The following is a 27,091-nucleotide window of genomic DNA, read 5'->3' as shown; positions in this document are numbered from 1 at the left end:
AGCCCCATTACAACTCCTATCAATGAACTTGCACCAGAAATTTTAATCAAACGGATCACTGCATCTCAGCAACAGAAATTCCCAGGACAGGAAAATGTCAAAGCCAGAGAACTCACAGAACAGAAACAAAACATTTATTAAAAAGCTAGTTGTTAGCAAACACCTCATCGATGGCTTGTACTCGGAGCTTACCTGAGGGAGTAAACTATCACAAGCAGGAATTTACAGGAATGAAATGTTCCTGAGCACTAAAGAAGAAACGTTAAGACAGGAAGAAAATTCTAGACTAATTCTCCTGTTGCTGACATCCACACCTTGGTCTTGAGCAACATTTGTTTACAAGCCTGAATAAAGGGGCAGGCACTTTTAAGCAAAGTTTTCAGCTGACAAGCCCCAACTTTCTCCCAGCAGGAAGTCCATGTCATAGAATCATAGAATCAGCTGGATTGGAAGGGACCTCTGAGATCATCAAGTCCAACCCTTGATCCAACCCCACTGTGGTTCCCAGCCCATGGCACTGATGCCACATCCAGTCTCTTCTTAAACACCTCCAGGGACAGAGAATCCATCACTTCCCTGGGCAGCCCATTCCAATGGCTGAGCACCCTCTCTGGAAAGAATTTCTTTCTAATCTCCAACCTAAACCTCCCCTGGCACAGCTGAAGACCCAGCCCTCTTGTCTTGCTGAGAGTTGCCTGGGAAAAGAGACCAACCCTCACCTGGCTCCCCCCTCCTGTCAGGGAGTTGTAGAGAGTGAGGAGGTCTCCCCTGAGCCTCCTCTTCTCCAGGCTGAACAGCCCCAGCTCCCTCAGCCTCTCCTCACAGCACTTGTGCTCCAGTCCCTTCCCCAGCCTTGTTGCTCTTCTCTGTACCTGCTCCAGCCCCTCAATGTCCTTCCTGAACTGAGGGGCCCAGAACTGGACACAGCACTCCAGGGGTGGCCTTACCAGCACTGAGTACAGGGGAAGAATCACTTCCTTGGACCTGTTGGTCACACTGTTCCTGATCCAGGCCAGGATGCCATTGGCCTTCTTGGCCACCTGGGCTGTTCAGCTTCTTGTCACTCCCTGATTCTTTGTAATAAATGACAGGAAACCAGAGTTCTTTTTCCTCGACAGTTACACGACTGTTTTGGTTTTGTGGTACAGAGCTGTACCAACCAAGCCTAAACAATGACTACTTACTTGCTTTCAAAACCAGCCGGGTCCCGGTCCAGAGCAACGGTCTCTGTGGTGATCTCCACCTTGCGCACGCTGCCGAAGAAATCCGTGATCAGAACGTTCTGAGGGTCCCGCTGGAAGAGATCGGTTCGATGCCCAGGGGTGGAAACACACAGACTTTTTGGACAGACCTGAAACTGGAAACCAAGATGGACAATCACATCCTGTCCCCCACTCATCAAGAGTCTCTACACACACCTTCCAAAACGAAATTGCTACAAAAAGAAAGATAAACGACACACAAAACTTGTACTGACTTCAGCAAAAGCTCCATAACCAAAAAAAGGTGGTTGAACAAAAACATTTAAAGGCATAAACATCTTGAGTATGCATTTCAGAAAACCTTCATCCTCACAATAATTATATTTGAGTTTAGAAATGCTTCTGTGAAAGCCAACCATCAATTACACCTAACTGATAAAGGCACAAATATATTTCTGAATATAGATGCAGCAATGCTTCTATAACCTTCCTGAAGTCACCAGTGGGGATTAATTCTTCATATTTACCAAAGGGAGGCATGCAAGATTAAACAAACTTTGGTAAGTAGCTATGTTAAAGGCTTCATAAAGAAGAAAGAATTTACATTTTGATCAGAAAAAAAACCCATCAGTCTTGTTTCTAATTTTCAGCTCGCAAATTAATGCAGAATAAGGATCTTCAAATATCAAAGGTGCCTTACATACATTAAGTTCACAGAGACATCCTGTGAAACCTACAAATTAGCTAAACACCTTATTATTTATTTTACTCATGTATTTTGTCTACATATCCAGCACACCCTGCAACACCTGGAAGACACACGCAGCACTAATAAACTGTTTTCACTGGACTCCATTCTATATAAAGATCTCAGTAAAAGATTTATTGTAGCATTTAGCCAGGACAGTATGCCTCTTAAGTAACAAAGTTGTTATGTAGATATTCAAGGCAATACCAGTGCATTTTGGACATAATGCTGCTTTGCACAATCCCACCACACTCACCACAAAAGTCTCAGATATTTCACAGATGCAGAGCTTCTTTATTTCAAGTAATCTCATAATGGACATAATGCAGTATCATAAATAGTAACTGGTCTGTATTTTTGTTAAAAATGCTACAAGTACTATGAAAAGCAGCCTAAGGCTTTCTCCAGACTCCTTGGTGAGTGTGGAAAGCTGAGTTCATGTTTCAATCATCAGAGAAACTCAAACCTTACAACCAAACCACAACCCTACTGGACACACCACTAGGCAGAGGCTCCAGAGGAAATGCTGCTGTCCATTGACCTCCTGGGAACAGTGCTGGTTTATGTGAGTCCTTGTACATCCCAGAGTATTTAACACAATAGATTTATCACACAGGACTAAGAAGGATGCTCTCCACATGGGTGCTCCTCTTTCTTAATCTTAAATCCCCCAAGTGATTTTCACAAACAGATCCATCGCTCACAGAATCTAAATTACATCACGGGTCAGCTCTTACATGGTTGCATTCTTATGACAAAACCACAGGTCCTAACTAGCTCCAGGCAAATGCAACTTCAGTTATTCCAGATTATGAGTGACAAAACCTCTGAGCTTCAGGTCATACTTCCCAGCAGAAATTCTGTGCTGAGCCTAACACAAAATGTACAGGCTTTTGTTGCTCATTCTCTTTGGACAACAGAACCCTACATTAAAAAGGTTTCCCAGAAAGGAAACCTGCCTTTTCCTCATAGAGGGTAGATTCCATCTCCCCATTCCTCCCTCCTGCTCTATTACAGTTTCTCTTTTATACCTTGTCTATTTTGTCTAAACCTGTAAGCACATGGCATTGAGCTGCTTGTGCAGGGAGACTTCAGCTCACTTTTACCTCTACATGAAGCACACAAGCACACACACACTGAGCTCTTTTTTAATGATTCCCAACTCTCCTGTTGGCAGAATATCACACAGCTCCTAAAGGAAAGACAGGGCAGATCTAATCTTTGTTATCCTCCCCGTGAAGTGAAAATGAACTGGACTCATCAGCATCATGCTTCCCATAGAAAAGCCCCTTGTCAATGCACACACGAACCCTCTGAAGCTTCATTTCCACCAAAATGCTATCAACTTTCCCCAGCTCTGCTCCAACTAAGGGCACAAACATGAAAACTAGGTCTCTGAAGTAAACTGTAAAAGGGAAGTATTTGTTTTAATCCCGCTACTTGAAGCATAAATTTATGCTGCAGTGATACCATTAAGTCTCTCTGCCAAGTTCCTGAGAGGATACATGTCCCAAAACAACTGCATCAGCACTGAAAGGGGGACACTGATACTGCACCCAACTATTTCTAACTTGTCCCACAATTTACCACCATAACATGTTGATATGAGTCTTGGGTGAAAATGTGCAATGGCAGTGAGAAGACTCCAACACTAAAAATCTATCAGTGTGAGAAAAGAAGGACTGCAAAGCAATTATACCACAGTAGAGGAACACTAATAACTGAGGTCTTCTGACAAAGAAAGAAAAGGTAAACATTGGCTAAGTGAAACACATTGGATCCTGTATTAATTTTTTCAAAGTTTTTTAAAATAAGATTCTATTCTAACAGAGCTAAACAATTCCCCCAACATGGGAACTTTGTTATCTTGAATTTTCTTAACAACAATTTCAGCTACTTTATGACAAATGACATCTCATTTAGAAATTTATTTGAATCTTATTTTAAAAGTTCAAATGTGTGACATTTCAATTTAGTCTTTACTTTTTGAGAATTGTAATCAAACCTAAAGCCAGTCATTTGCACAGCTTTATGCTATCCCTTAGCAACACAGATGGAGCAGGTGGGGAGTAGGTGGAGTAGATTGTGAAAAAAGATGTCTCATTCTTTGCAGGAATGCAATATCCAAACCTTAGCTGGATGTGAAGAGAAGCTGTTTCAAGAGTGGTTAGAGAAAAGTAAAGAGAAGCAGTGTAACAAATACACAGTACTTCTAAAAGAGCAGACATTTGACATATAAAAAGATGAAACAACTAAACATCAGTTAATTTTTAAGCTAGTTTGCCAAAAACTTAAGTTATCCTGAGCTTGGAAAGCATTAATTTAAATTAAAATAAATAAATCAGACTTGGATAAGCAGTAGGTCTTTATTGTTAAACCAGCTGACACTAACAGTGCATTCCAGTGCCAAAGTATCCCCTACAAGTGTTGGCAAAAAAATAGGCTTATATCCTTACCCTGGACTAACCATATGTCATTTTGAAACTCTCAGATGAAGCCCTGGAAAGCATCAACTCAAAATCAAGTGGTCATGTTTGCTGAAACACGTGCAGGTCATGGCTCAGGACACGATCGCAGCATGGCCTGGGCTGGAAAGGACCTTAAAGATCATCTGGTTCTGCTCCCCTGCCATGAGTGGGGACACCTCCCACCCCACACTGGGTCACTCAGAGCCCCATCCAACCTGGCCTTGAACAAATCATCACAAATCAGGATATATTTGGGTCCATTCTCTTTTACTCCCAGAACAACAGTCAGCAGAATGGTGTGTGATAAGATGACTTACCCGATGTAAGGAATTTACTTCTCCTATTTGGCATATAAGCAAAAACAAACACACAATTTGGTATCTTCTCCAAAGAGCTCAGAAGGTAAACTGCTTGGTCAGCTAACAAATTTCTACACTCTTCAACTACCAGATTAACATTCTGCTGGCTCAACCAGCTACACCACTTCCCAGATGGTGTCTTACACTGCAGATAGTGCTGTTCCCTTTTATGACCTTTTTTAATTAACACAAATTCATTTTCTGCTCTACAGTGCTATTTGAATGAACAGGCTAGAAGAAGATACTGAATCAATAAAGAATTTGCACACTCTTCTTTACCAAGATTTATTGTGAAGTTATCTGTATCCCATAATCAGAAGGTATTAAATTATAGGGCAGAATTTCATTCCCGTGGAAGTAAAAGAACCTTGAATCTTAGCTGCTGAATCAATTCTGTATCAACATAAAATCTGTCAAGTGTGGGCTGTTCAGAGAGAATTCTACCACACGTGTAGCAGCCAGGCTAACACTGTCCTCTGCAGACAGAGAGTGGCATCAAAATTCTGAGCAGCTGCTCCTTTTACAGAAATGAATCAAAGGCAGGGTGTTGTGTAAGTGCTGGCTCTTGGATTCCTGACACAGCACATCAGGATTTACAGCTACAAGGTACCAAAGTATAATGCACAACTACAGGAAACTAACACTGCAACAGGTATAAAGGGTTAATAGGGTAAAGAAAATAAGGTTACTTTTTATGTCATCTCACTGCTACAGAGGCACTGCCATAAATTTGGTCACAGGTTTTCTGGTTGGTTTCTTATTTTCCTTCTGCCTCATACCTGAGATCTATAATAACATTTAATATAATGAAGTCCAAACTCTGATGGATTTGGACATATCTTGCTCTGGAATCTAAGCAGATATACAGACAAATTAGTCTCTGCAGGCATTTGTGATCGCACAGTTAGAACTGTAACTGTTAAATCACCTTTGCAAAACAACACCAATGCCTGCCTTTCCACAACTGGAAAATGTCTGCTATCCATTTAAGGTGGCTTTAGAAGCCTCCTACTATCATTTTTCACACACAAATACTGCATTCTATTGAAATGAATATTTAATGAATATTTTACTAATATTTCAATGAAAAAACAAAATCTGGCTAATTCTAGTTAATTTTTTCTGTAGTCAGCAAGCCACTGTCAATCCTTGAAGTGTTACACAACTACACTTAACAATGGCAAAAAAAAACCATTCCCCAAAGAGAAACAGCAGGAGCACGGAAAGCATTTGGAGAACCCTACAGACAAAATAGATTAAGTTTTGAAACTGTTAAAGTCATTAGCATATTCATGAATGTTGAGTATTCTACTTACCAGGTCATTCATATTTGTCTGACTGGCTGGATGAATTTCTTCCAAGAACTCCAGTACATAGAAGGTGTATCTGTCCATAAGATGAACACCAATCCCAAGGTCAGGTTGATGCTTAAAAACAACACACAACAGTTATTGGGCATTTGCAGGAGAGAACTGTGTGTTCAGGAGGGAACAGAATGTAACAGCACGTTAGAAAAGTTAGGAATAATTTTTTTGTTCTTAGGCAAATTAAGCAAAGAAAATTACTACCTGTGAAGCAACATACTGCTGATAAGTTGAATAATACAGTTTATGTATAATTCTGGTAATATCTGTGTTTTCAACAAAGGTGGGAACCCTTCTTCTTAATGGTCCAGCACAGGTTTGTGGGCTGCCCTGACCTGCTTAGGACTTTGAGAACAGGGTTGGGACAGCCATTGTGTCCAGGGGTCCAGGTAATCTTGACTTGCTGGCTTTGGTCTGGCTGAGATCTCTCCTATTGCTCCTTCTGTAATTCAGCTGGGATATAATTACAGCAGGTGAAAGGCAGTGTTTTGTTTTGGTTTCTATCACAGGTAGTAAATCCTAAATTGAATATTCATCACACACATCCCTCAGCAGTCTTCCCATAAGATTTCTTCTTACCCTAGAAAGTGCTTAAGCTGGCCAGCAAGCACAGAAATCCATCATTAGTCTGGTTCTTTGGGCCAGCACACAAAAGCTGGCAGGAAAAGTACACTTACAAGTTTTGTCAAAATGACACTGTGTAACTAAATACCTTAGAGTTCAGCAAATTGCAGGGGAAATTTTTATTTAAAGGTCAAGAGGAACTGTGCTTTTAACTCAAGTTTTCTGAAAATTGTCTTCAGGATCACATAAATGTACTTACTGATAAAGAATCTTCTCCTACTTGGCTGCTAGCCAAGGCCATTATGTTAGGGGAATAAAACCGTTCATACATGGATGCTCCTTGACAAGTATCAATAATAAACAACAACTCATTGTACCTGAAAGAAATAAAACAGCCTCCTTAGCCATTTCTACTTACACAACATATACATACTTTGCTTTTTAATTACCAGGACAGCTGCCAGGAACCCAAGGAACAGGAGAATTCCCAGTGACTGGTTTTAAGATGTGAGTTTAGTCAAAGCAATTCATTTGAGCAGCTCTAACTGCAGGAAGCTGAAAGCAAAAAACAACTCTTCTTTCTGAATGCAAACTTTGATGCGATTTTACGAACAGACAGTATCACTGCTGCAGGTAAGCAAGGCCTACCAGTAAGCCTTTGGGTATGTACAGGAAATACAGTATTTAATGTCTAAATAATGCTCATTTCTTACCTCCTTTTCTGCCACATTTGTTCAAAGGCATCGGCAAGTTCTACATTTGTGATTTCTTCAGAATCTTGAAATTTTAGGAAACCATTTCCCCCATGGCCTGACAGAAAAATCAGAAGTTAGGCAAGAGTGTAGGTTAAAGGAAGATATCAGCCTGGGGGACCATTTTTCTGAAATAAGGCAAACACAGTTCTCCTTCTCCACAGACAGTCCAGTAGAATAAACTGATACAGTAAGAACACCACCCATACACCACTTCAAATGGAACCTACACTGGCTTAGTAATGCCTTACAGACATTTTCCCTCAATTGTATGACATGCTAAAAACAAAACAAACCTCTTTTTGTTGATCCTTTTGTTCATTTGGACTAGTGATGCTTTCAACAAACCCACCTGACTGAACAACAAATACCAATAAATTCCACACAGAAACCTGTAATTACCTGTCATATATATCAGAATATTGCTTCTGTCATCAGAAAGGAGACGTTTAGACCGTGGGGTGCTTGGGGGGATTCTCCCCGTTAACACTCGCAAGAAGTTTTCAACAGTAACCTGTGAATAGAAGCACAAAGTCATTCTCTAAAGGTAAGAATACTGATCAGCTATAGGCTGGGTTACAGAAATTAAGTAACAGAACACTAAAATATGCAGCATATCTAAACAGACATAATATTGCACGGTATAAACTGCATAAGCAGATATTTTCTGTTTAAGGTTTCACTGCAGGCTCACAATCAGGTGGTGCCTTTCACTTTATTCCATTGACATCAAACTGCTGCTTTATTATATCCAATAAGTCTCCCACCATTATCATTTCTAAATGGGTTCTCATTGATCTGAAAACCTGTCAGCACACAGGGTCATTCTGCCAAAGTGGCTCACAGACTCACAAAATGCTCCAACATTAGGGTATGTTACCATGGAAAAATAAGTTTGAATTCCCTCTGCGACTCACAAAAGGAAAAACAGTTGTGTTACATAAGTCTGAGTGATCAGTACACCCCACCTGGATGGTGACTGCAACAAAGCCTCCAAAACACCACTTCATGTACACACACACAGCTCAAATGCCAGCAACAAATCCAAAATCAGAAACAAAACATGCTTCTCTATTTCATGAGTGTATCTGTATTGCAGTGTTGTGCCTTCACTTCTTCCCATAAAGTTTCAGAGGAAAAAAACATCTACTATATGCTGAAATATGCTCCTATAAAGCTTTAGTAATGATTACACAGCACAATTAAACCAAGAAATTGATGTCTAATTTAAGACCAACTGATAAAGACACTGTTTGAAGGAATACTACACAAAAGATGTCAGAATGAAGATTTTTCTATAGTAATTACTTTATGGTAATGATTAGGTTATAGCTTTTGTTTTATTTTAAAAGTATATGCTTAAGACTAGGAATTTAAGTAGGTCTCCCTAATAAACACTTCACCTGCACTCCAAATTTTCATGGTGGTTTTAAGTGTTTACAAGATGAGACACTGAACAGTCATTTCCAAAGAAGAGAAATTTCAGTAATGTGATTCTATTCCTAACACACACAAGGAGTTCCATACATACTTTCAGCTGTGGATTTAAAATAGCCAGCACACTTAACATGTTTCTAGCACAATAAACTTCAAATAAAATAAACTTCAAATACAAACCCAAGGATCAATGGGGGGAGGGATGTGTATTTTAAACCTATCAGTTGATAATAAAAGCCCAGCCCAAAATCAGTAATATGAATAGAAAGACTCTTCCTCAGATTTCACAGATGCTGCATAAATCTTTGAACCAACACTAAAAAGTAAAGGTACAATGTTTGAATTAAAGCACAGTTACCTCATAGCTCCTGTAATCCACTTCCACATCATCTCCATAGACATTTAGCTCCATGTTTTTATGACTGAACACAGTGGCTGGTTTGGGATTTCTGGGATTACAGGCCATGTCATCTGCCAGCATCAGTACAATGTGACTATGGAAAAATAAGACAAAAACATTTCAGCCACTCTACTTTCACATAACAGTCAAACAGAAATTATAACAATGCTGTTTGATGGTTACAGCAATAGCTTATAACATTAACAAGGTTCCTGGAACTGCAAGTGAAACTTTGCTTGGTTATACCCTGTTTCCTTATGCACATCCTCACTATAATGAAGATATCACACATGGATGTTATTTATCTACAGGATTAAGTCAGGCCAAAGATGAGCAGGAGAGTATTTGACATTGGAAACTTTAGGATACAGGCTTGCCAGGACCTAGGCTGACAGAACTCTTAATAAAAAAAGCTGGAGATTTTTATAGGGCACTAAAGCATTTCATGCAGCACCAAAGAAGAAATAACAGCACGTGTGCACCTTCTCAGGCAGATCAATTAAAAATGCTGCGATAATTTTTAATTAACTTGAGGAGCTCCTGAACATTTCTGAAAGCATTATACTACATCTGATACTCTACAATTACCTGTACTAATGGAATTTTCCTGAAGAACACAAGTGGACTGACATCAGACAATTTGTTGTCTTTATAGTACAAAATAAAAAAAACAACCTACCATTTCATAGTACCAAGAGAAAAACAACCCCAGCATATTATGTGTGTAACAAAGCTGTTCCAGCTTGCATGCACCCAAAAGATCTGTATTTCACCTGGCAGGGTCAGATTTGGGTCAAAATATGAAATATGAAATAACAAGTCCCCTCCTGGACTGGGATTCTGGTATTCTCCCAAACAATGCTTATAAAAGCAAAGCTTTATCCTCCAGAGAATGCTGTTTAATTCAGACTCTCGGGGACACAATTCTAAATTAAACTGTGTCCTGCTCCTTGAACACCATTCCTGTGCTTGTCATCGTTCACCTGTAGGTCAGCTTGAGCACTTTAAGAGTAAAATTATTCTTCTGAAGTGCTGATATGTTCCACAGTGCACCAAAAAAAATAAAAGAAAAAATGAGAAAGAAACGCTGTCCAAATTAACATAAGTCCTCAAAAATAAAGTAAACTTTTTCAATGGACATAAAATACTGGCATAAATATGAAGCTGTGATGACAGAAGCCAGAGGAGGACAAATCATCTTCCTAATGTTTTGTTGTTGAAGGACAAACGTATTTAAATCACCAAATTGACACAGTTTCATTCAAAATAAGCCTATGGCACAAACCCCTCCAAAAACAACCAACCCCAAGAATCAGGATAAATGTTTATTTTTAAGATGTGATTATGAGATTTCTTGAGAATTTTGTTTTGTGGGGGGTTTGTTGGTTTGTTTGTTTTGTCTTGTCAATATTTTGAAGGAAGTCTTGCAGCAAAGAAGGAAAAACAGATAAAGTGAGTTTGTCTAAGGAAGAAACGTGTTCAAATCCATGTAAATATTGCTGCAAATAGTAAAAAATAGGTCTTCTCCTATGTCTTATTTTAAACATGAGCCTAAAGCATTGCTGGCTTTCTAAGATTAATTTCCAGAACCTTGGATATGGGTAAGAAATGGCTCAGGCTACTGAAAAACAGAACTCTCCAGCCATGCTGCAGTTTTTGCAGCACTTCAAAAACGGCCACCTATTGTGACCTTAACAGTGCAGACAGATGGATGCAAAGCAGATGAAAGCTCTCAGGTAAGGGCAGAACCAGCGAAAGAATTTCTAAGACAGTGCCTCGGGCACCTGTGCTTCAAAGGCTGCACAGGAGAGAAGACAGATGCTTCTGAGTGAGATGTGCAAAACCAAAAGCCACATTTCTGTGCTTTCAGCCCACAGCAGTGTTTTCCTTTCGATTTACAGCCCCCAAAGGCTTTTAAAAATTAGGTTTCGAATTCCCCTCTTTCAAAAAAACTAGAAAGTCACTCTTTTTATTCTTTCTTAAATAAACAGAGAAAACAGATGATACTGTCACTGCATTCAGAGTTGAGAGGAAGCTAACTGGGGACTCCAGATAATACAGTTTTGGACTTGGGGAAAAAAAGAAATGCCATCCAAATTTAATCCAGCAGAATATACATTTTGCAACGACAAAGCAGGACACCCTTCTTTAGGCAGACATGCTGGAGGAACTACCAGCCCTCTACACTAACATTAAAAACCAGGACCATCAGGATTCCCACAGGAGCCTACAGGCACATATAATCAATGGAGTACATATATATTCAGTGGAATATATTCAGCCTATTATTCAATGGATGTCGGTGCCTAAAACTCACTTCCACAGCTCTGAGTAAACTGCAGTGCAAAACAGCTGGATGGAACAGTGCCAAGAGGTTCCTTCCAACGGGAACACAACTAAAAGATGCTTCAGAACAGTTTGTTCAGCTTCCTGCTCCTGTTGTGAAAGAAGGGGTGCCATTTTAACCACTGTGCTATCACGAGAGAAGCACATACATCGACAAAGTTACTTGTTTCTGTAAAACAAATCATGCAAAACAGATTTTTTCAAGGCAATTTTCACTATGCAGAAGTTGCTCTGGTCAAAGCCTTTAGTTTAAGGACTCGGTGTGGCTGCAGATGTGGAAGCCTGATACCTTTGTACAGTCAGAGTTATCAACATCTCCACGCTGAAAGGAAATTAAAGTACAGCAAGAGCCATATCTCGGAGTAGCACTGTCATTGCTGAGTGCATTTATCAATTTTCCCATTATGCTTTCACCAATTTACCAAGTGCTACATTTTAGGGGCCAGATCTAATTAGCCTGTTCCAAGTGGGAGCTTTACTACATTAACTTTTTGCTTTTCCTTTTGAACAACATTGCTGCGCTTTTCAACACAACTGATGTGACTGCATTTTTCCTTTTTGCTTTCATCTAGTTAAACTGGGAAGATAAATGCATTTCTATCCTGCTGCAGACAGCATGGCACATTTGCAAGGAATTGGATTCACCAAGGTCCCCTCACCTATCAGGAATGCCCAGTCTCTTGACACTTCTGTATACTGAGAGAGTGTTTGCCACATGACGATAATTAAACCAGAATCGAGATGTACACACCTTGAAAAGGAAGAAAAAAAGCATATTAAATAATGTAAAAGATACAAATTGGCCTGGCACGTTGCATCTGAAGACCACAATTACAGGAATAGTAAAAATAGTAACAAATCAGGAAGAACAAGGCAACACCACGAAACTCAAGACATAAGATATATAAATCTTTGGTGTGCCAAAGCAAAGAAATACTGAAAATAAAAGTTTAAAAAAAAAGTTATTAGCATACTGACTCATGAAAAAATTGTCATAAATCCTAACTAAGTATAGAAAGTGGAACTTTAGGGAATAATTCAGCAATAGTAAGTGGATAAGCTAAATTTTTTCATTTGCTTTCTCCTTAGCAAACGGAATTAAAAATCAAAGGAAGGGGCCTCATCTCAATAGCAAACCCATTCTGAGAGCATTCTTGCACAAAGGCATAAGTGAATTCATGCAGAAGACACACACTGGGGAAAATACACTGAGGACATTTGCATTTAAGGAGTGAAATGTAATAAAGTAAGAGCTAAGTGAGTTCTAACCAAAACCTGAGCACAAATTCTCAGAAACCTCAAGGGAGTTGAGTTTCTACTGTTCTAACAGGCAAAGGGTCAGGACTCAGCCATTCCTGGATTTAAAAACCCCCTAAATCAGACATTGTTCTGATTCAGAGATTTCAAAAACTTCTACAAGAAGAGGTGACTTTAAAACCACAAAAACAGAGATGCAGGAACAAGCACTTGGACAGTTTTTTAACTTTGCAGTTTTAAATGTGGAGCTTTAAGTTACACTACGTAGCATCTTTTCCTCTAGTCTTTTCATAAAAAGAACTAAGTGGTAGTTTGAGTAATTATAAAAATTCAGCCTGAAAGGATCCCCTGGTGTCTTGATCATCCTGCCAATTAGGAACTCCAAAAAAGCCCACAGGAATCAGTCTGTGAGAACATTTGCCTTTCAGCAAAATTTAAAGCTCTGAAAACTAACTGTGTCCAATTTAGCTGAGACATTTCAAGGTACTATTATCTGCACCTTACCCCCACCACCTCTCTTACAACATGGTGGAAAATGTGTCCAAGCCTTAAATGAAGCTATTCACACTGCAGCATATTAATTCAAACTACAGGTGAGGTGGGAATTACAGCATTATCCCAGGTTTGAAGTGCCTGATAGCAGCAAACCTCTCCCCATTTTACTGCTTAAAAAATTAGTAGGAATTGTTATAAAGCTTAATGATGAACCACTGAAAAAATACGACCAGCAGGAAATCTGTCCTGGACAGAAAATACAGCTCCTAGGGCTTAATTTTCCACCTTGTGTGTTTTTATAGGTGCTAATAGAAGTACCTATTTGTCAATAGTATTAAAGTAGAATTTGATGTTTTAATAGTTTCAAGTTTGTACATTGTAGAATATAGAAATTATTACTTCTAATTCAATTAGTTCCTGTTAACTTTCCTTTTATATTGCTCAATTTTAGTATCTGGAAAACAAACAGCTGCTACTGAGTAATTACAATAGTGTTCTGAAACAAATTAGTCATTAGGACCTGAACTGTGATTAAGAACCAATTGTGCAGCATGATTCAAAGCTAATAAAAGATACATGGCAAAGAAAAAAAAAAAAGAATTAGGATAAGAACAGTTGATCTAAACATTTTGTTGCCTAAACTGATTTCATTCTAAGCCTGTTATCACAAGTGAACAGATTGAGTAAGAACAAAAATGACAAATAAATTGTACCTTTCTGGTAAAAGAGACAACATTTCCCTGGTATCAGAATTATACTTTTTTTCCATATGCAATATGTTAATTTAACTACTTTAATGCTGTCAGAACTTTTGTTTTATGAACTGTGCCACGCAGCTAGACACATTGAGTGCTTGAAATCCAGTCTTACTGAAAAGACAATTTCATTATAGTGTAAGAAATTTGCAGGCACAATTTCAAATTGATCCATTTCCAAGTCTTTATCTTTCCATTCCTTTCAAGTGAGCAGAACTCTTCAATGACTGTTGCAATTATGGTTCTTCATAAAAAATTGGCAACTTTGTTGGAAGAAAACAACTTGGACTACGCTTACCAAGACCGCCCAGTTGTTTGTGTGTCCACTTCTAAAGAACTGTTCTGCTTGATCCTGAAAGACAGAGAAAATTTTACATTTTTTTCAGCAATAAGAAAGAAATGACCACTCATATTTTTGTTGTTTCCACAAAAGTGCTGAATGCAGATGCTTACCACACGTTAATACTGAATAAATTTTAGAAAAGCTACGAGAGAGAGGGGGTTTTTATGCTATTTTGTACATTTGACCTCAATTATTTACTCCAAATCCTTCCCTGAAAACTTGCTGTGTAACAAAGAAGAAAGAACTGTTAGTCACTTGCAGCTTAGATAAAACAAAAAGCCAACACATCTCTATTCTAGAGGACACTCCAAGAATAAAATAATGTGATTTATTGATCTATAGTTTCCTCCTTAATGAGAAAAGGGGCTTGGATTAATTTCTATTTTCAAAAGCAGGTAAGTGAATCTGCAATTTAAACCCATTTTAAATCCAGGGTGGTTACATTTATCTTCCAAAATCAGGAGCAATGACAGCAACCTTCTGTATAATCTGTGTTCTCCATAGTTCCCACTGTGCTTTGCAGCTGAGAGGGCCCTTTTTCCTTAATGGAGAGCATAAAACAGGACACAGAAAAGAGGATAAGACTTCCCAGAGGTAAGGGAATGAGTCTGTCACAGGGCAACAATCCAGACCTGCTGATTCTTAAATCAGACCCTGTTAACTCTGAGGGCTATTGAGATGATGCCCATGCTCTCACACACAACACACGGTAACAAAAAAGTGTTAAAATACATGTAAAGTATACTGTACTTCAAGCAGCAAACAACCCGCAGTTCCATCAGTCAACCTAAGACTTCTAAAAACACATCTGTTGTTTCGGGGAGGGTGTTGGTCTTATCGGTAATTAACTTCAAGTATAACAGCTCGTTAACAAAGCGGAACTCAAAGGCGAACAACACTCCAGATGCAGCGTGGGCACGGTGCATCAAGCAGTTTGAACGAGTCAGACCAAGACAGCGCCTGCCGAGCCCTGCAGTGCTCGGCAGTGCTTACTGTGCAGTCCGCATCGCCAGTTCCGGTACACAACCAGCAGCGGCCGCTCCGCCTCTCCCGGCACACCGAGTCCCCGCCCGTCCCGCCCGCGCGGGGCGGTAGCGGGCCCCCCCTCCTCCCGCCGCGGGAAGGCATCGCCCGCTTCCGCCGCTCGGAAACCGACGGGCGCTTCCAGCCACACCTCCCCGCTCAACAACCGTGTCCCGCGACAGCACCGTACCTACCGCCCGGCCGCGCAGCCCCCACAGCAGCAGCACAGCATCGGCGGCGCGCCGGCGGCGGCCCCGGGAGGCGGCGGGCACGGCCGCCATCTCAGCCCGCCTCCTGCGCGGCCCAGCCGGAAGGGGGGCGCGGCCTGTGCGCAAGTTCCGCGGCGGGGGCGGCCGGCCGGCGGCTGTGCCCTGTGCCGTGGACCCGTCCCTGCCGTCCCCGTTCCCTGCCCGTGCCCCACTCTGTCCCCTACCCGTCCCCTGCCCGCTCCCGCCGGCCCCGCGCCGCGGGAGCGCGTGCCCCTGCCCTGAACGTCAAGTCCCGCCCCGCAGCTCCTCGGGCCGCCCCTGCCCCTTGCTGTCTCAGTCCGGCCGTGCAGGGCAGTGGCAGCAGCCGCAGCGGGTCCCCCTTGCCTTGAGCACACGTGACTCCGCCGGCTTACCGCCGGTGGGGGCGAACCGTGGCCGCGCTCCTCGCCCGTGGCCGGGCGGCTCCGGGGGTGTCACCGCTTCTCTCAGCTCCTCTCAGAAATTCTCTGAAGTGCCTGGGCTTTGTTGAGGTCACCAAGGGGGCAGAACCTTGGTGGCCTCGGGCCTTGGTGGCCGCAGGGTAGAGCTGCCTTGGAGTGAAGGGGACAGGCGGGGAGAGGGACCGGGGACCGCCTTTGGCAGGGGAGAGAGTGGGGTCTAAAAGTTGACTTTTCTTTTGTCAAGAAGCGTTGCTATAGCCTTGCCTGCAGTGCATCTGTCCCTCAGAGCTGACGAATCATCAGATTTTTATTTCCATCTATTGAACCGCTTGATATGATTCTTTTATTTCCACTGACTCAACTTGTCACCACTTTGTTCAATTGCCTGATGCCTTCCATTAGTGAAGATTCCGAATCTGCCCTGAACCATGGAAGCTATTTCCTGCTCTGTGTACTTGTCAGCAGTAATGACTTTCTGAGACAGGAGCATATTTCCATGTATTGATGTTGGATTTTCAATAGCATCGTGTTTGCTGTTTGAAAGCATCGCTGGTTTCCTCGATAAAAATAACCACCTGTAATTAGATTGCCTTTTTCTGCCTAAAGCTAATGAACCTACTCCCTTTCAAATACCATAACCACCAGCTCCCATTGTGCCTGAACACATCTCCTATGTGAGCCTTTTATGAACCCACTGAGAAGTGCTATTGGCGTCAGTGTCTCTTGGTGCCTGCTAAAAGCTGTTTATCTTCTTACAACAGAAAACTAAATGAATTTAAGACCAGGGCCAAACCTCAGCTTTTTTCTTGCCCTTTCAAATGTTTCCACTGAGGTATCGTTCTCAGTCGTGCTCAAGATGCGTCAGTAATTCCAAAGGATAGGCAGATATCTTTCCAAGCCTGTGCTCACACAGTTTCATAAACTGGAGAGTTATTTCACGGGCTTTGATTTGGGTATCACCTCATTAGCTTTCAGCTCCCATGTGGAGTTGGTGAGAAAACCTGTGACAGAAGGTCTGAGCCTTTGACTGAACTCCTTTCAGTTAAGCTTACTTGTTCTTTGTATTTATTACAAACATTATGGTAATATGCATTTTGGTCAATTGCTTTTCCCATAGAAATAATGTCAGCACCTGTATCCTGATGATGCATCTTTGAACCAGACATAAGTCCTGATGTTTGAACTGTTATATAATGAAAAGTTATGTCAAATATGGCCAAAAGGCAACTTCAGCTTACCAAGAATTAGTCCTGATGTGAGAAGTAATGAACATCTTTTCTGTGAATAAAACTTGAAATCATCCTATTTGCTTAAAACCTTCTGAACCTTTTGAAATTTTTATCACAGGTGGCCTTAATTTTTTCATTCTCTGGAATACTTGACTTTGTAGTTTTAATAACATTCTTTTAAGGTCACCGTGTAGGGTTTGCTACCTAAGAAAAAAGGGAATTGGAAAGAAAAAAGGCAAAATTTCTGTCACGTGGCATTGGCATGATATAAACATAGGTTATCCCCTGAGGACTGTGCAAACAGACACTTGCTCCTTGTGCTGAGCAATTAAGAACCGGAGCAAATTTCCCTTTACGCGGAAGATCACGTGTGGTGGATGAGACATTTCGAACACAAGGTTTCACCCCCGCTCAGAACAGTTTGAAGCACATTTGCCCAGTCGGTACTGCTGCTGTCTCTCATGGCTCCTGTGCAGTTCTGCAGCCGACAGGAAGGTTCAGCCGGCTCCTGACGGGAAAGCAGAGCTGCGAACGCTGGGCTCCGGTGTCACACACTGCCTGCTGCAGGGTGGGAGCTGTGCCTGCAGCCACTGCGGTCACACGGCAGGTGTTACTCATGCATTGGAGGTGTTCAGGTCATGCTGCTGCCCCTCCATCCCCGGGCAGAGACAGCACTGAGCTGGGGCAACCTCAGCTGCACAAGCTCATTGGAATATTCCAAAAGAATGGCCGTTGTTCCCTCTGATTTATATGCCATGTAATATGGTGCAGAGTTCACCTTTTTAGGTCTGTCTTTGGTTTTGCCTTCTGGATTCCCTCAGCCTGCTTGAGTGTATTCTGTAATGGATCTATTTCTTCTTCTACTTCTGGCTTTTATTTCTTGACAGTCTCAGTCTTTCACGGGCTTTAGTATTCATCAGACACGCATGAGTGTGCCAGTGCTTCAGGCATTATTCCTGGAGGTGGAATCACTTCTCTTTTTTTTTCCCCAGTAAGACAGTACCCAAAGCTTTGTCCTTGTTTTTTTCATCTTTATTCCCTTAGGCAGCTCTCAGTACAGACTTGGTGCTTGCTTCCATGCCTGCACAAGATTTTTTTTTGTCTAGAAATTAAGCTCTATGCTGTTTGCTTCTATTTCTTCCCTCTGCTTTGTTTCTGTGCTAATCACAGTATTTTTTCATGCTCTGAGGATCTTTAGCTTGACCTTTGCCACAACGTGTTTTGTACTTCATGCTGAGTAATTAGAGGAGACACCAATCTATCTCAAAATAATTTGTAATTAAAACAACTGTTTAAAAAGCTGCTGTAACCACAGCTGGTATTCACATTGGTGCACGTTGGTGCTCTTCCAGATCCTTTCCTCCTCCAGCAGGTTGCCCAGGTCCTAATCCTCTAATCTAGACCCTCTAGAAATTGCCCTTTATGAGCCATCTGTCAGCTTGCTCCTGTCCAGCGTGGAACAAACAAAGCTATCCTTCCTCTGAGGAGGGGCAGCAATCCCAAGTGTAACCCCATAAGCTCCTAAACCAGGGATTTGTGATACTAGAGTCCACCTGACACTTTTTGATCACAAACTTGTGTATTTTTCTATACCAAAATACCAAATAAATATCTGTAATTTTGTGGGTATTAACCTTGGCTATATTACCTGTTTGAATAATAGTGTATCTCTTCCTCCTTCTGTACTCTTGATCCTTGTTCTGTGTTTGCTTTCCTGTTTTTTTCAGACTTGCATCATGATTTTCCACTGTATAAGAGGAAAAAAATATATCTTTGGCTGTATTTGTTATGCTTCCAAAAGAAAAATTAAAAGGACCTCTTGCAAAGAGGCCAATAAGAGTGATTCTTAAGGAACCATCAAGAAGAGCTCGACTGTGCTATCTCACTTGAAATGCAGATTTATTACTTTCTTAATTTTGGCTGTCAGTACAATAGATTAAAAATTTTGTCACCAAACAAATCTGCTGCAGTTTGTTATCTGAGCTGATGAAATGGCTATTTTCGAATATGGAACCTGAATGAAACAACACTAATCAAGTTAATTATTGATCTCACTGCTTTGGTTTTTTTTCCCTTTCTGTTAGTGGAAGACTGGCTTGACTCCAGAACGTTTGTACTTTGAAAAGATTTACAACATCAAAGCAATACTGATAAAAAGTAGGCAAAATGAATATAGTGAGAATAACAGACAGAATCTGTAGAATCAGAACTTCCAAAGGAAAATTACTTGAAAGAAGCCTTTGCTTTTAATATTACTGAGCTGAAACAGTTGTACTCGACTGCATTTAGCAATAGATTGTTTTTGTACACTGGCTAAACACATCAGACCCTTTTGTTCATCCCCAGCATCAGGTTGCTTCACTCTACATTGGAATCAAACCAGACAGTATTTTTTACTGTTATTTACAAAGTAAGGTTATAGACATAATTTTTACAGGCCTTTTGAAGTCAGAGTAGAACACAGGCAAAAACTTTGAAGCCTACAATGAAATTCAGTTGACATTTGTCCTTCATGAATTAACCACCTACCTTGTCATCAGTTCTGTTCTGTCATTAATGATGCAAATATCACCAGGTGTGGAGTTTCCATAATGTTGAATTGTGTAATAAACCAGGGTTTAATCTTCAGAAGACATGAAGTTACAAACCATTCCAGCAGCTTATCCTGTTGGTAAAAAAAAAAAAAAGTAAAATATGAGAAAACAAAACAGAGAAAAAGAGTAGCAGCTTATTTAGATAGTTTGTTAGGTGTAATGGCAGTCATGAAATACGAGTGCACATCACCTTTGGTCTCAGTGCATCAATATTTTTCTCAATAGAAAAAGCTGAAAACATTTTGTCAAAACATTCTCATGTCTTAAAATAACAAAGTACGTGAAAAATACAGCAGTAAAAAAAACCCAACAAACCCAAACAAACCCCAAGCACTATCTTTTTAAAATTACCCTCTCCACTGTATTTTTCCATTAATATTTCAAAAGGGTGCATTCTCAAATAGAAAATTCATTGACTTCTTAATTAGGAACAAGATAAGAATCTTAATTAAATTGCCCTAAATAAAGCTGACTTTAGAACCACAATTTTTACTCTTGACTTCAAGCAGTGGATATAACACACTTTGTGTTTTAAGAATCATTAAGAAGTCATCATTTTTATTCTGCTACTAGTTCTGACATCCCTGTGATAAATCTCTCCTGTGTCCCAAGTATCTGAGTGCCTCAGGAATGCAGGGATGGAGCCCAAGTGGTCTCAGTTCTGCTGGTTAAATTAACTCATATCCAGGGCTGTGTTTCTGATGGACTTGTTTTCACTCCCAACCCAATACTTAAAGCTATTTTGTGTACTCTTAAACTACTCTACAGCCTGCAATCTAAATATATCCTTTTGTCTGCCAGGTAATTGTCTTCATTTGCAAGCAAGGGGTTTTTTTTATTCCGTTGAGGACTACTCATCAGCTCTGTGAGAAAATAAATACAGAAGGTTTGGAAAAGAAAAAAAAAAGGCTGCATGCACATCAGCTTTCCCTGGAAAAAATTAATATTATGAAAATCATATTAGAAATAAGACCTACAGCGAGCACCGAGTCAACTTTAAAGAAGGTTATTTATACTCCGAGTACAATAACATTGATTAACATTAAATATTTGAACAGTGACTAAAACTGAATCCAGTACGTTGCCAGGAAGGGTTATGCAGATCAATGTGTGATGAGAACTAAAATGTTATTAGACCTGATTAGTGGAAGAATGCCCTCGAGATGCAAAATTTAAGACAAATCCAAAAATAAGCCATTAAGAAACTCAAATATTTTCAATGGGAGGAATAATTTAGTATTTAAAAATATAAATATTCATGATTGTTTCTGGTTTTCCAGCAGTTACGGAGTAGAGTAGATCAAAATAGCCCAAAAACTTTTTAGACAAAAGCTTACTTGTATTTTTTAGAGCAGCTGCTCCGCTGTGAATAAAAGTGGCAGCAGATCAGCAAACCTTAATAAAATTTCCTTGTCTACTCAAACTGTGTAAAGCAGAACTTTTTGTTCTCTCTTGAGCTGCATTTACCAGGACCCTGCAAAGCTGCTGTGGCTCAGGTGGGAAGTGCTCGTGCTGAACTAAGCCCAGAGCATCCTTCAGCATCCTAAAAATTCTAAATCCACGCCCCTGGAAATTAAAAGTGCCTCTTTCTGTGAGCTCATTCACTGGAAACTGTTCCCAAGTAGAAATGCCAGAATGACTTCACAAACTGAAATCATAATGCTTGGGAGCCAGGTTTCTCTATGATTTATAAAAATGCAGTCTTCCCAACATTCCTTTCTGTGCAGAAGGAGGGGAAAAGGCCTTGTCACCGTTTCAGTGCTGGCACTCAGTGCAAGGGGGAATTTTACTTCAAAAATTAAATTAAATTTACTTCAAAAATTTACTCCTATTATTAAGGAGAAAGTCTAGACAAACCCAAATAGTGTATTCAGCAAGAAAGTAAACTGGTGACTAGGCAACCCCCCAAATACTTTCTTCCTTAAAAGCCAAATTGTGTGGCCTAAGTTGATGAGGATGTTTTGCAAACTGAGCACTGCCCAGGCAAGAATGGGTTCGCGTAGGAAATCTCTGAGTTTTGTACATTGTTTTGCAAACTCGTGGATAAAAACTTCAAGCACCCCCTTTTTACCTGTCTGTGTCTTTGTGCTGAGGGTGTATCCTGATGGGACTATCAAGAAAAAGACCCAGTGATAACAGGAATTACCAGTACATGAATATGTGCCTGTCATTTCTGTGTGTCTGTCCTGTTCTGTGACCTGAACTAATTGGTTTAGCTGCTAAATACATATTACATGAAAATGGAAAAGCTACATTTAATGCAGTTAATGACCTTTTAGATTTTAAGACAGGCATTTGAATTTACATGTTCATTCAAGGTGATTGATTTTTACGTGGAGAAAAGGCACCAATCAGTCAATCAGCTTCAACTAATCAGTGCCTTAATGGATGCATTTGCCAAAGTATTATCTCAGCGAAAATCACCTTCTTGCACTTCTATAGTTATCAAGAATTTCCTTACACAAAGTTTCTCTCATTATAACATTATGTAAATGCTAAAAAAAAATCTTGCACTTTAGCTGCACGTTCATATTAAATATATACCTCAAGAAAATAATAATACCAGGTACAGAAATATAAGGATTTCAGATTGAAGTTTCACAAACAGAACAAATTAGGATTATCCTTTTCAGAATAATGACATTAAAATCATGATATGAGGTCAGGGGTACATAACTTTACTTGCTACCTAGCTTCAGAATAAAGATGATTCTCATTTTACTCTGCTAAAAATAAAAGTAATAAATGCTTTTTATCTTCAGAGCACCTCTTCCTGAAAGATCTCAAAGCATTCAGTGTTAACTTCATGTCATCTTGAAACCTGGATACTTCAGTCCCTATGCAAAATTTTTTTGTGTTGCTACTATATATCCATTTTTGCTCTTCCATCTGATTCTGTTTCCCTGCATATTTCCCCAAGATAAGGCAAACATTTCAATTGTTTGATTGCTATACATTACCACGTTATGAGAAGCAGTTTTAATACAGATTCTTTTCCATGTATGGATTTTTGTCACATAAAGTTAAGGAGGCTGAACATATTTTGCCTTCCTTTATATCCTCACCTAGGAACCAGAACAGTATGAACTGTCTTTTCCATTTTCTTACTTAATTCTGTGTCTAGTTATGATGATCTAAAATTGCCATATTTGTTTTCAAATCCCTTGGTGAAATAAATTAATCTTCACTCATTAGGCTCTTTATCTGCTCTGAATTCTAGAAACAAAATGTATTTTTTCTCTCAGAAGAGATCTTCACAGGTTCATAAATGAAAAATGTGGTTTGGAAAGGAAGTGTGTCTCTGTGTGTATTAGTAATAATGGATGGTCAAATCTGTACTTTTTTTCCCAGAAATTGCTCATAACACTATTTCCATAAGAGAAGTCAGCTAGGGAAGCTGCACAGTCTGCCCCCACAAGTCATGTTTCTCTTTTCCCTAGCCCAGAGGCTGAGAGAACAAAGTTTCAGTAGAAAGCCAAGAAAATGCAGTAGAATATCATTAATTGTCAATCAACTTATATAGAACAATAAAATGTCAGCTGCACTAAAGGGTAATTTAAAAAATTATTCCCAAAACTGATTCAGAGGTGATTTAGTTGTATAATGTAGAGAAAGAATTAATTTAAGGGATCTTTGAATATTCTTTTCCAAATAGTACCAACTCAGCTGTAAGTCAGCGATCACTTTTTCAAATACAGGAGTCAAAATAATATATTTTTAATTCCTGAACGTTTTTTAATAAATAAGAAAGCCACAACCACTGAGTTTGCCCCCTGTACAACTCCATCATTTTATAGTAACGTGCCTCTTGCATTGAGGAGTTCACACAGGAGCAGGGCTTTGTAAGGAATTCTCCTGGAAACAGCTCCCCTTGGCAAGCTTCTCCTGAACCTGCCATGTGTCAGGAATGCAGCACCCAGCCAGGGTGGATCTGCTTTCCAGAACACAACTGCCTCATCTCTTCTGAGATATTAGGAGGACACAGCCAAGGGTCCTGTGCAGCAAAAACAAGGTCTTGGTGATTCAACAAGGGCTGAAGATGATTAGTAATTTCAAATATTAAAAACTACTTGTTGTTGGGCTCTATCCAATATTTGGCTAAACTCTTCTCTCCCATTCTGCCAAAAGTTTTCAGCCCATGCCATGTTGAACCTGAGTTCAAGTCCAACCCTCGTGGGACAGTTCCATCCAGTGTTATCTTTGCTAATAAGCCATCTGGCAGGGGGTCAGCTGCTACTGAAAACAGGTGTTTGATCCAATTTTCATTGGTTATACTGCCAGGAAAGCATTCACTGGAGTTGGTGACTAAATTCAGGCAGTTCCTGCACGTCAGCAGAAAGGCAGGATGAATTTTGAGCTAACAATAAACCATTTCTGTGGTTAAAACCTTTCTCGCTGTCTCTCATGTCTCTCAGCACAGCTCATTGTATCTTCAGGTGCAATTTCTTTATCTTGCCTTTGTTCTACATTCTGATTTGTATCTGGTTGTTGTGTAATGTGCATATTTTAATCTCTAGATCTTGCATTCTGTTCACTGCGATGAAAGAACAAGAAGTTAAACGGAGTTCAAGAGCCTTTGATCATCGAAAAATTACTTACTAGAAGTAAAATTAGCCCCTCCTCCCAAAAAATGTGCTCTTTATAATAGAGTTCACAGTTGTGACCCGGTATCTGCCTAAATTACAGCCTTCCTGGGCTTAGAAATATGAAAACCAAAGGGAGCCTTAGCTCTAAAGAACTAAGTTCTTTAACCATGAAACAACAAACACCAGTGGCTGACTGGCATTTTGACAGCTACTGCTCTGTGGTGAATACTGAATACACACTGAATATGAAACAGGGGACTCCACTTTTTACCAGAACACTACAGTTATCACCGTGATCACTCTCAACAAGAGAATAATAATGCCAACATTATTCCATTGGGAATCCTAATTATAAAAAAAAAAATCAGGATTTTTTGTTCTTAGCATTTATATTATTCTTTGGCATCCATGTACAACCTTGCCAAAATTAATAGTACTTGTGTTTGACTACAGTGAAACAAAAACCTGTATTTGTAAATGTCCCGTGGGCCCTTTCATACCAGAAAAAAAGCCCATCCTGGAATCCTTCTTGACCATAAGTAAAAACAATTTTTGTCAAACTAAATTGCACTTTTTCCCTTTAACTTGACATCACAATGTTCTGTGCCACTGTAAAGACATAAGCATCAAAAAATGTTGAAGGTTTCTTGGTGTGAACAATCCCTGAAATCATTACATGACCCTTCTAAGCCCTTCACACAGGAAGTTGGTATTACTTTCAATTCATTTAGCTTTCTATTAAAAAAAAAGTCAAGATGCTTATCTTTTCAAGAGCTGTACTTTGTGAAAGATGATTGTCAAGCAGGCAAGATTTTTCACCATATGACTGTATGACTGGATAACAAGTTATAGAAATAATGTCATAAGGCACTGGTCCATTTAACCACTGAAATAAACCCCAATGATAAGTAGCAGGGACTTGTACCTTCCAACAGTCTGGAGCTCCACAGTGTTCCCAAGATGAGGTTTAATAGCTGTGCTTGCATTCTTTTCTGTTTCCTCCACCCACAAGTCATTATTCAGTTCAAGCCTATTTTATTAACTGAATTTTGCTGTGTTTCTTTGTGGAGGTTTTTTCCCCCACTCCAGCTACATAAACTCCCTTTAGCTCATAAAGAATAAACCAGATGAACTGAAATTCTTATCTGGGGACAATTCATAGATTAGAACCTTAAAATCTGTGGTTGGATCCTTAGGATGAAAAGGCAGGGAAATTAAGTCTTCCTTGGAAAAAAATCACCCTGGATTTCTAAGTTGCTGAAAATTCAGTATCCATTGATTTGGACTGTTTATTAATCAGTTACTGAAAAACGGTAACTGAGGGATATAAATAATCCTCACAAAAAGCAATTTCCATAACAATGAGGGGAGAGGGAGGATTTCAGTGTAACTGCCCTAAAATAAAAGCAAAAAGCATCAAGAAGCTGGGATGGATCCGACTGGAAGTCTGTGTGAGCCCTCAGTCTGAGTTCCTACCAGCAGAGATCAGCTGTCCTGGGGACAAGGAAAACCTCCACGGGATCCCCTGCCCTTTATCCCTCTGAAACTTGAGGACTTCCTGAAGTGACAACCTTGAATTTATTAAGTTCCAGAACACTGTACAATATCCTCATACTATCTAATTATTTAAGTACAAAATTGTGCATGATAATTGGGAATTATTTAAGAAGGGTTAACAAGACAGGAAAAAAAGTGCAGCAATTTGCCTTGAGAATAGAGATACATAAGAATAAAAACCCCCATCTATTGCAAGCACTAGGAGCTGCAAGAAATATGTGTGAGAGGTTTAAGAACTGTTAAAAAAATGAGAAGGGAAAAAAAATGACATAAAAAGCCAACGGTAAGAGTGGTGCAACAGCATTTAAAAGAGTTGTTTTTCTGAACAGAGAAAAGAAAAGGATCCAAACAATATTATTGGAATATGCTTGCATGATTTATCAAAAGAAATTGGAAGACTTCACCAAATATTTCTGTCCTGTATATAAATGATGAGATGATGTAATTATACCATAGCATGATGATGAAACATTCTCCATTTCAATTGTAGTCAAGTAAATTTTATAAACAGTAGTCCCTAAAAATAACTGAGTAAATCTGCATATTTGGATAAGCTGAATTGGAGTTTTAAAACAGCTGGAAAGGACAAGAAAGGAAAAAACTGGAAAGGGCCTCTAAGAACCCTTGAAATATTTACATTCTGGGAATGTGCTGGACCAGCACTTTCTAAGGGTGGTGGCACAGGGAATTATAGGCCTGGCTACCTAATGTGGAACTCAGTGAAAAAACAGAACTGATAAGAACATACTGGAATATAGTTTGATTAATTTAATTAATGCCAGTTTTTGAAAAATAGATCCTCTCAGATCTATGCAGATACTTTGTTTTGGCTGATGAAGAAAAAAAGTGCTGATCTGATGGCATTTATTTACTGCTGCAGGATATTTTCTTTAGGATTCCCTTTAGGAAACCTGAGTGAATCAAAATTAATGAACATTTATTTAATAACTAATTGACTGGTCT

The 27,091-nt window shown here is 39.8% G+C and overlaps 1 protein-coding gene across 1 annotated transcript in view; it reads right to left on the bottom strand.

Annotated features, from left to right (window-relative positions):
• Window positions 1–15,179, bottom strand: part of PIGK (phosphatidylinositol glycan anchor biosynthesis class K) — a 61,910-nt gene extending 46,731 nt beyond the window's left edge. The window contains exons 1-9 of the mRNA XM_029963987.1: window positions 15,144–15,179; window positions 14,446–14,499; window positions 12,300–12,391; window positions 9,253–9,388; window positions 7,860–7,971; window positions 7,419–7,515; window positions 6,965–7,082; window positions 6,094–6,204; window positions 1,185–1,357 (exon numbers count right to left, since the gene is read on the bottom strand). Of these exons, the coding sequence (XP_029819847.1) occupies window positions 1,185–1,357; window positions 6,094–6,204; window positions 6,965–7,082; window positions 7,419–7,515; window positions 7,860–7,971; window positions 9,253–9,388; window positions 12,300–12,391; window positions 14,446–14,499; window positions 15,144–15,179 (929 nt within the window). The remainder of the gene's footprint in view (window positions 1–1,184; window positions 1,358–6,093; window positions 6,205–6,964; window positions 7,083–7,418; window positions 7,516–7,859; window positions 7,972–9,252; window positions 9,389–12,299; window positions 12,392–14,445; window positions 14,500–15,143) is intronic.
• Window positions 15,180–27,091: the final 11,912 nt, after the last annotated feature.

The sequence above is a fragment of the Manacus vitellinus genome, unplaced genomic scaffold (assembly GCF_001715985.3).
Source record: "Manacus vitellinus isolate BGI_N305 unplaced genomic scaffold, ASM171598v3 scaffold_67_pilon, whole genome shotgun sequence".
Taxonomy (NCBI): Eukaryota; Metazoa; Chordata; class Aves; order Passeriformes; family Pipridae; genus Manacus; species Manacus vitellinus.
This window is presented reverse-complemented; position numbering and strand designations above follow the sequence as displayed.